Source organism: Octodon degus, unplaced genomic scaffold (genome assembly GCF_000260255.1).
Source record: "Octodon degus isolate 3935 unplaced genomic scaffold, OctDeg1.0 scaffold00045, whole genome shotgun sequence".
NCBI lineage: Eukaryota > Metazoa > Chordata > Mammalia > Rodentia > Octodontidae > Octodon > Octodon degus.
The window spans coordinates 14089121-14099934 of record NW_004524621.1 but is presented as its reverse complement, the minus strand read 5'-3'; the positions used below and the strand labels follow the sequence as shown (position 1 = coordinate 14099934).

The window sequence follows — 10814 nt, the reverse complement described above, 5'->3', positions numbered from 1 at the left end:
GATTCTACCTCATCCTCTTGAGTGCTGGGTCACAGAGGTGCACCACCATTCTTAGCTGTTTCTTCCTTCACAAGGGTCTTCTGACTTCACTTTTCTTTTACATCCCTGCTGACTTCACCCTGGCCAGACTCATTGCCTAACATTACTATAATGCAAACAGCTAATCTGCCTGGTATCTGACTTTCTTCCCTTCAGTTCACACTAGATATCAATGTTTTTCTATACCTTTCCTCACATTCACCCATTTACTCTCCCATTTAAAATGGAGAGCTGCTTACTGCCTATCACGCAGAGCTCACCTCTTCTGCCTAGTTTGCAGCAAATTCCACAAACTGGTCCCAGGCTACTGAGTCAACAGAGCCTTCCATTCTATTCATCCCCTCGGTCTTGGGCACACATGGCTATGCTCATTACTCACTCCACACCTCTCCCAACTGGAGTAACTTTTCTCCAGCATATTCTTATTCAAGTCATATCTGTCATCCAACATTATATACAGTCCCTGAAGTCAAGAAATTTACTTTTGTATATTTTTCTATAAGAGTTCATATCTATCATCTAATATTATATACATTCCTTGAAGTTAGAAATTTATTTTTTGTATTTTTCTATAGCAGTAAAAGAGTGTATGCAGGGCATTCTTACTGATCAAGGGACATAAACTGCTTAAGAACTAAGCAGAGAACTAAGATGATGTCAGAAATCAGAATTTTAAAAAGCCTACCAATCAGCAAAGAACAAACTGATGTTAGAACTTTCTGAGAACCACAAACTATTTTGACTGTTTACTTTATGTTCCTCTCAAGAATCTAACAAAGCATCACCTCAACTAAATTATCTAAAACTTGTTAGGCTGTCCTGAGCTTTTATTTTGAAATAATTTTAGACAAAAAGATTTTTTTAATCACTTTATAATAAATTGCTGACTTGTTAATTATTATGTATACCCTACTGGGACAATATTCTTAATTTTTTTCCTTTTTATTTATTTATTGCATGCAGGGTCTCACTACACAGTTTAGACTCGTAGTGATCTTCCCCTCTCAATCTCCCCAGCACTGGGATTACAGGCTCACATCACCACACTGGTTCTGGTGGGGGCACACCAGGCCCAGGGTTCCTGGGATGGCATGGCACAGTTATAAGGGATCAAACTCAGGTCTTTACGCTTGCCAAGCAGGTGCTTAGACCACTGCGCTATCTACCCAGCCCTGGGACAATATTCTTAAAATAACTGTTACCACCAAGATCCAGAAATTAACATTGACATTAGTACCTCTATCTGGCCTAAGGAACTCCTTAAATTTTACTAAGCATCTCAGTAATTGTTTGAACACTATTATATGACTTGTTCTCCATTGACTGCATAGATCTTTAAAATTCTGATTGCCACCACCACCTTTGTTCTTTTGATTAAGCCCATTATTCAAGAATTGCATTAGCAAAATGCTTGGTGGGAAATAGTGTTAGGGGTGGAACTTTAGCCTTATACAAACTAGACAAGCACTCTACTAAGCTATATCCTCAGCCCTCAAGAATTACAGTTAGCACATCCCTTCAATATTCTCCCATCTGGAACAACTCAGACATCCTTTAACTTTCACGACTGTGACATTTTGACAGTAACAAGCCAACAGTTATGAAGAACAGTCCCTCAGTTTGGGTTTGTTTCCTCATGACTGAATTCAACTTATGCACTTTTAGCAGAGATATCATAAAATGAATGTCGTTTTATTCTTATTGTATCCTTTCAAGTAGCACATAATTTCAGTTTTTCCCATTAGTGACACTATTAAGCTCTTGCCTGCTAGGTTTCTCCATTATAAAGTTATTCCTTTTTTCTTTGCAACATGTACTTAGAGAGTAATTTTATCTGGGCATAGTGGCATAGGCCTGTGCCTCCAGCACCTGGAAGGCTGAGGCAGGAGAAATACCAAGAGTTCAAGGTCAGCCTGAACTACTAAGACCCTATCACAAAAGCAAAAACAAAACAAAAAAGTTATTTTAGTATCCCCCAATGTCCCTTAGCTGGATTAAATATTACTATGATGATTCTCAAATGGTGACTTTTCTATCATTCCTTAATAAATCAAGCAATAATTAATACATTAGGCAATTTATTATACAAAAGCATTCTATCCACTCATTAAGTCATCTACTTATTTTTATCAGTATAACTCACTTTGATTTTATTGTCAAATTTCACCTATTTACTTTATGTATTTAGTACAGAGTCTATAGGGTGTCTGTGTTAGTTGATACATTGTGTCAACTTGGCTGAATCAGCTCCAGCAGCATGGGGGCCTCGCCCTGTAGGTGGGCAAGGCCCAGGAATTGAGAAAGGCTGGAAGCCGCCCTGCCTGGCCCCGCCCGCTTCCATGGAGAAGTCTCCGTCTAGAGAGGAGCTTGACCTTCGCAGCGGAGCCACTTTGGAGGAGCTCCTATCTTCACTGTGGAGCGCTGGTTTACGCAATCAGCGCAGAAGGAAGAGAGAGGCTTGATGGACGCGGCTGCAGCTGCTGCTGCTCCTCTGCTCTTCATTGTATTCTGCCGCATGAACTGCTGTGGTTTGCCTTGGAGCCAGCGGAATATGGACTAAACCCTCCAGTAACTGTGAGCTAAATAAACCTTTCCTTCTTTCATTTTGAGTTTGGGATATTTGTCCCAGCAACGAGTAAAAAGTAACTAAGACAGTGTCACTACATAGATCTGACTTGTAGTGATCCTCCTATTTTCAGCCTCCCAAGCACTGGGATTACAGGTGTGTGCCACCATGCTCAGTCTCAATCTCCATCTCAGTGCACTGGAAACAGGGCCAGCATGACACACTAGGGATCAAACCCCGGTCCCTGCATCTGCCTAAGCAGGCACTTTAATCCGCTGAGCTACCTGTTTGGCCCCCCACCTATTTATTTATTTACTAATTATATTTCCTTCAAATTCAAGATCCTCCTGCCTCAGCCTTCAACCTCCTGAGTGCTGGGATTATAGGCTACAGATGTACACCACTGTGCCTGGTATTACTTATTTTAATGCTCAAATTCAATCAGTGAGATGCCTTTTGATCTGATTCTATGTCCTTTTCTTATATCCGTATCATTCTTTGTACATTCCTTTACTTTGTAGTTCAACAATATGTTCTAAATTCATTTTGTATTTTTCCCCACACAGTCTTGGAATCAGCCATTTCCAAGGACCTATTTGTCCTTTTGATGGAAAATATATTTTAGAAAATAAGACCTGATTGTTAAGTGTTCTAATAATAAAGCAGTAGCTTTGCTGTTTCAAGCCTTCTGAGCCAGTTAAGCTAGAGAATACAAATAAAAAGAAGCACACACACATACCCCTTTATAGCCATATTCCTATATCTATGAATATACAGTAAAAGTCATAAATTCACACATATTTCCAACTCTATTCTAGCACAAGGTCTTATTCCTTTTTCATATGTGTAGCTATCATTTCAAAGAGTGAAAATTTTGGATACTGTTATCAACATATGGACTTACTTGAATCAGTCTCCTTCTATACATAACAAATTTCCTGTCACTCCCCCACCCCCCACTATGTGTAGCCTCATCCATTTGGGTTCTTATATCCCACTCCCGACTGCAACCTCCAACACTGCCCCATACCACCTCTCTTCCAGATGTCCTCCTCTCTCTATCAGGTTCCAATATCTTATAGTAGGTTGATGCCATTGCTACTCCCTACCTTGGAGAAATGACTGATTCCAGGGCTGGGGCAGGAAATGTAAAACTGAGGTTGGAAAATACTGTTGAGGTAGGAAGTAAAAGTGTTCAATGCTTGCTCACCTTCCACCCCCGCAATGCAATCAGGATATAACACATCTATCTCTCACTGAGAATAGGAATGCACTTGTCACTCTGTGTATCAACAGTCCACAGGGCAACCCCACTACTCCTTCTTCCTTACCATTCTACAAACACCTGCAAGTCCCCCTCACTCTGCAGGATACAACACCAAGCACCAGATTCTCCTAGCCCTAGCCTTTAAAATATGGCAGTTAGCTCCACTGAATCTGCCCATGGAAGATCTTTCAGTGAAAAATTTGTTTTTGTATATCCAGGATTGTGAAGAAAGAAAACTGAAATTTGGATAAAAACAAACAAAAGGGAAATGGAATGATGACAAAGATGACACTTGTCTATTTTGAATTTTATACCATACCTATGATCTAAAGAAGGGAGGAAAACTTTAGTATATTTTCCCTACTATTCAAGACCCTGTGTTTACACTAGTATTATTAGCTCATCTGTATTCTGGTCATTTATATGCTATTTCTACCAGGAAATGCAATTCAAATTGCAAATCAGTATAAAGGATCAATTTTTAAAAATTAAGTTTCATTTGACCTCTTATTTAAAAAGACTCAAAGTACTTCCAAATCAGCAATAAGTGTAGGTTTGTCCAAAAAGTCCACATGAATTATTTTGCATAATGTAAAAGTAAATTCTGGAAATATATTTAAAACATACTTACAGACACATGATACTTGACATAATAATGAACAATCCAGGCAGGTATGAGTACATGTGTAACAGCAAAGATACTGCGCCAGTATACCTTATAGATCTGAGGGAAGAACATATACACAAAATAAAAAGATGGCTTGTTTTTTATGTTTATAATGATTACTTTCCAAATTTCTAAAATGAATTTACTTTTTTATAGTCTATAGATAACCTCACACACAGTATTTTTTTTTACTAAATGTAGAGCCTGTTACATGATACTATATATAGAGTCCATGGCAGATAAGACAAGTATCATTTTAGTATGACCATTTCAGATTTTTTTTTAAATAAATATTTCTAAAAACATGGCTCATAAAATTCATAGGGAAACACACAAGACCCAGAATAGTAACAAAAACAAACAAAAAAACCCTAACCAAAAAGAACAAGGCTAGAGGCATCATTTGATTTCAAACTAAACTATAAAACTATAGTAATAAAACAGCATAATATGGGCACAAGAGACAAACAGACTAATAAAGCAGAATAAAAAAACACAGAAACAAACCTATGTAATTACAGCCAGCTGACTGTGGACAAAGAAGTCAGAAATATACACTGAAGAAAATACAGTACAGACTCTTTAAAAAATACTGCTAGGAAAACTAGACATCCACACACTTACAAAAGACTTAGGGATGTAGCTAAGAGGCATAAGTGCCTGCCTGGCAAGCACAAGGTCCTTAGTTCGATCCCGGGTACCGCAAAAACAAACAAAAAAAACACCCTGATGTGCCACTTACAAAAGTCTTAAAACTAGATCCCTAATTCTCACCCTGTATAAAAATTAATTTGAAATAGACGAAATACCTAAGTATAAGGCCATAAACTTTTAAACTGTTAAAAGAAAACATAAAGGAAGCATTTGAAGCCATAGGCACAGGCAAGACTTCTGAATATCACTCCAATAGCTTAATAAATACTAGCAAAAATCAACAAACAAGACTATATCAAATTTAAAAGTTTCTGCACAGCAATAGAAATAAACAACAAAGAGACAACTTATAGAATGGAAAAAAATATTTGCCAGCTCTTCTCTGACAGAGGAGTAATATTTGAATATTTTAAAATTCAAAAAACCCCAAAAAATGTAAGTTTTCAACCAATAAATGGCAAATTAGTTGAAGTCACTATTCAAAAGAATACAAATGAACAATAAATGTACAAAAAACATTCAACATCTTTAACCATTAGGGAAGTCCAAGTCAAAACTATAGCAGACTCTTATATACCTCAATTATAAAGGTTATGATCAGAATACAAAAAACAAAAACTAGCAGGATGGGGGATGGGAGGAACCCTTTTACACTGCTAGGAGGAATTAGTGTAAATTAGTACAGCAAATAATTAGTATAAATTTATACTAATTACTAGGAAATCAATATGGACACTTCTCAAAAACTAAACACAGAGCTACCCATCCTTGATAAATTAAATGTAGAGCTGCCCAGCTATACTATTCCTTGCTATATACCAAAAACATTAAAGTCATTACACTATAGAGATACTGCATACCTATGTTGAGGACGATGTGCCATGCACAATAGCCAAGATTTAGAACCAACCTAGCTCCCCAAAAACAGATGAATAAAGACAGTGTGGTACAATACACAATGAAGTATTAATCATAATAACAGCCAGATGTGGTGGAATATGCCTGTAATCCCAGCACTTGGGAGACTGAGGAGGAAGGACTGCCACAAATTCAAGCCCAGCCTGGACTACACTGAGTTGAAGGCCAGCCAGAGCTACAGTGAGACTCTGTCTCAAAAGAAAACAGAACCATGCAAAATGCATGGATCTCAATGTAGTGCTTATATCAGAAGCATCCTAAAAAAAAAAAAAAAAATCATATTAAGGCTTATTTTCCAGTTAGGTCTTACGTAGGGGGAAATACAGTAGGTATAAGGCAGACAACCTTGAGTGCACCAAGGTTGCAAAAGCAATGTTTTACATACCAAGTTAGGGATGTTCTAAACTCATTCTGAGATATTGACTTCTTTTTTTCTTTTTCAGACAGGGTCTCACTACTACACTGGAGGCTTGCCTTGTGCTCAGTTTGTAGTCCAGGCTAGTCTTGAACTTGAAGTGATCCTCCTGTCTCAGCCTCCTGAGTGCTGGGATTACAGGCTGGGAGTACCAGCATAAATCACCACACTAGGCTTGATGGTAATTTTAAAAGAGAAAGACAAACTAGGAGTGGTGGTGCACACCTATAATCCCAGAACCTGGAGACCAAGGCAGGAAGATTATTGAAAGTTTGAGGCCAGCCTGGGCTACAGAAGCAAGACCTTGTCTTCAAAACAAAAGAAGAAATAAACATGGAATTTTTCCATGGCAGCCAACTAGAGTGGAAAACACCTATATGTCAGTGAAATTCGATCTAGAGTCTAAGTACTACTACAGAAGAAAAGTCAAAGTTATATAGAATTCAACAAATGACATTTACTTCCTTCAATACTAGCCAATGGGTAAGATTTCAACTTTGAACCAATAACTGTCAATGTCTACAGGTAATATCAGGAATAAGTTAGGATAGACTTGAATTAAACGGTTACATTTTACCACAATAAATTTCTCAGGAAAACTTAAGCCAATTCCATTGCATTGGACTTTGTAGCACAGTAAGAGTAGAAAAATGTGCTTTTCAGCATGAACTTTAATTTGTACCTCTGTGTCCATAGGTGATTCATTGAATAGTTATAGGCCTGTTTCCTCACATTTAAAATGAGGCTTAATAAATAAATAAATAAATAAAATGAGGATTAATATATTTTATACTACATAGGAGTAAAATGAAAGTAATACATCTAAAATCCTCAACAGAGTAACAGGCACACAGCTAATGAGCACCAAATACTTATTATTATTATTAGTTACTGTTGTAGGAAATTGAAAGCAATTCTGATAGTGTTCAAATTCATAGCTATGTGATTAACAGACTTCAAAGATATACACAGAATACTGAAAGTAAAAACTTCAAATGAATGATTCCGCCTAACAAAATGTCTTTTCTTAAAGAATAACTGTTAACTGTTTAGACAGTAGCTTTTGAATGTGACTCCCTAAGTATACAAGACTGGCTTTACCTTTTACTCCACAACACGGGCTAGACTACCAGCCAGGAGCTCCTCCGGTGGGTGGGTGCCAGCCTACAACTTCAACTTTAAAGGCTACTGTCCTCAAATACTACAATCACAGAACTTCAGTGAATTCTTGTCTGTTGATCTGGGAAGAGTTCTACACCACACGTGCAGCATTCTATTAAAACTCAAGATTTGGCCCCGTCTCACTACAGATGACAACACAAGGGCATATTTTTCCAAAGCATGCCCCGTCAGGGCTCTCAGGACAAGGCAGCGCCTCGCTAGACCCAAGTCTCTCTGAACCTGACTGTCCCTCGGAACTACCGAGACTTGCGGGCTCACAATGTCAGTCCTCGCGGTAGCTGTAATGGGCGGGCTGGGTGCTGCTCCCTCACTCACCATCTGCTTCCAAGGGGCCCTGTCCTGCAAAAATTTAGTCCAGAATTTCTCCAAAGGCCCCAACTTTGTGGGGGGCAGCACAGGCTCCCGAGCACTCAGCTCCTGGTCCTTCAGCCATCGCCTCCTCAACTCTTGCAGCTGCTGCAGCCGCAGTTTCTCATCCGGTGTGTACCCTGTCATTTCGCGGCTGATAGCAGGACAAAAGGACGCGGGGCGTCCCGAACCAGGGTCTTGTCACTTAGACTGGTCGCGCTCGGTAACGCGACCTTTCGAGGACGACCGGGGCCGCGCGGTGTTATGACGTCACATCCTGATCCCGCCCCTGCAGTGTCATCAATCTCCTACACAGGCAAGCAAGTTCGAGCATGCGCAGAGCTCTCTGCCCGCGTTCTTATTGGCCCAGTATACAAAAGAAAGGTGGGCTGGTGATGCTTTAGTAATGGGATGAGGAGGATAGTGACAGACAAAATTAAATTTATAAAAAGCAACCCCCAAAAACCCAATCTAGAAAACTACACATGGATCAAACTGATATAAATGGTAGTGTAATCTCAGAGACACAATTCCAAGTCTTTAAACCACCAATTATTGAATATTCATAAGGATAAGACACACACACACACACACACACACACACACACACACACACAATAAAACCACACAAAAATGGCTTGCACTATTTTTAAATAGTTGTTTGGTGGTGTCTTGGTGGTTATGGTCTTGTTAATATGATAATGAAAATAAGTGTTAATGTTGGTATTTTTTTCTACAAGAGAAAAGATATAATATAAATATATACATTAAATAAGATTAATTAAAAAACTTGTATTCTTCAATTCTGAATAGGAAAATTCAGAGTGAATTCTGATGTATTTTATCTTTAAAAAGAGATGTCACTTTTTTTAGCCTGTTGATTTAAAAATGTTTAATCATCATTATTTTAAAAATGGTCAACCCTGTCCCCAAGTATCTCTGGTTCCTAGACAGAGGCCTGACAGCTTCTCCGCAAGCTTTCACACTGATCAGCAAACCCCAGCCTTGCCCATTTTCCATTGGAAAGGACCAGGTTCCTTGAAGCAGCAGTTATCCATTGCATTGCTTGCCCCAAAGACTTCTTTGAACGCTTCATAATTTTTGAAGATTCCAAAGAGTTTTTTTTCTTTTTAAGGTGGGTTACATCCATTGATATTCACTGCATTTAAAATTAAAACATCTTAAAAGCAACAATACACTCATTGACAAAAATTGTTTAATGAGAGGAATGTCTCTGTTTTACTATTTTGTATTTCCTCTTAATGTCTGCTTTAATAAATGAGAGCAGAATTCTTAAAACTGCTTCTGTGTTTGGTCACATATCATGTAGTCTCTGGACTACTCTTTATACATTTGGGAGAGAATGAAAGTTTTAAAAGAAAAAGAGCATGTTGTCATTATTATGGAAATAATTTTGACCTCACAGAGTCTATAAAAGGATCATAGACATTCCCAGGTCCCCTAAGCCATACTTTAAGATCTACCATCTTAGAGAAATAGGTAATTCCAGATCTAAGTTAGGAAATATAAAAATAAATCTGTGTCTTCCTGTTATGCTAATGTAGCAGAAAGACCAATATTAATCCAAATGGAAGACTTTTTGCACTGGGGAATTAGAAGACAACGTTTACCATGCTAGTGGGCTGTGGCATCCAGAGGTGTAGATCACCAGCCCAGAGTCAGGTTTGAGTTCAGGTTAAATATGGTTTCTGAGTGGGAAGTACAAAGCTGATAGCAGGTTATTACATGATTGGTTACATGGAATACAAGAATTAGGTCATATATCATCAGGCAGGTTTGTATACAGGAACATTCTGGGAAGAAGGGTCCTGAACAGAGTAGATAGAGTTGGAAGTGTCTTTGATTGGGCCAATCTTCCCCAAAACACGCTGGACTTGAAGCCCTTAAACAAGTTTTAATTACTGTGGATTTTTAAAACACAGCTAAACACATTTAGTTTAAGGGGGAACTTCTGGGCCTGGACAGTCAAGGCTAGCTACATTACACGAGGCAGGAACAGTCACAGTACATGAATTGATTTCCAACTTTTGTTATAATATACCTACAAGTCTACCATTGTATGAGTGTACCCTAACACTAGAGAGTAGAGAAGTTTTAAAGACTAATGGGGTTATGTTAAAAGGATTTGGAAGCCAACTTGAATTGGACCCCAGTAGTCAGAGTTGGAAAAATTTGAGCATCAATTAATAAACTGAATGGGTTTTAAAATATCAAATATATTTATACATGAATTGAAGAAAATTTAAAAAAATTTTTTGGTACTTTTGGATGATGTTAGGGAACATCTGGTTATTTTGACTGGTTATTTTGAAATATGATTTTTTTAAAAAGCACCTTTTTTAGACACCATATAAGTTGCACATAAAAATAATAAAATAGTTAAAATTTCTTCAAAGGAGCATAAAAATGGTTAAAAAAAGAAGGATTGGGTTAGAATATCACTATTTTGCAACCCTTGGTTCATAATGATCATCACTGATGACTGCAAATTTTCTTTAAGAGAAAGCAGTGGTGACCCCTGGTGGAATGCTTATTTATTTATTTATTTATTTATTTTTTTGCTTATAGTATACTTTAATTCCCAATGCACATTCATTCACTCAATGACAGACTAAAATATACATTCTTTTATGATAAGCCAGAATATCCATTATCCCAATAATACAAAAAGAAAACAGGTACAGAATTAGTATTAAGGGACTTCCTTAATTAAAATTACCAAAAAAAGGAAAAAAAA

At 37.7% G+C, this 10814-nt stretch overlaps 1 protein-coding gene across 1 annotated transcript in view; it reads right to left on the bottom strand.

The window, feature by feature from the left end:
• Positions 1-8328, bottom strand: part of Ndufb6 (NADH:ubiquinone oxidoreductase subunit B6) — a 20840-nt gene extending 12512 nt beyond the window's left edge. The window contains exons 1-2 of the mRNA XM_004631927.2: positions 8024-8328; positions 4504-4596 (exon numbers count right to left, since the gene is read on the bottom strand). Coding sequence (XP_004631984.1) covers positions 4504-4596; positions 8024-8203 — 273 coding nt within the window. The 5' untranslated portion in view covers positions 8204-8328. The remainder of the gene's footprint in view (positions 1-4503; positions 4597-8023) is intronic.
• Between the last annotated feature and the right edge of the window lie 2486 nt (positions 8329-10814).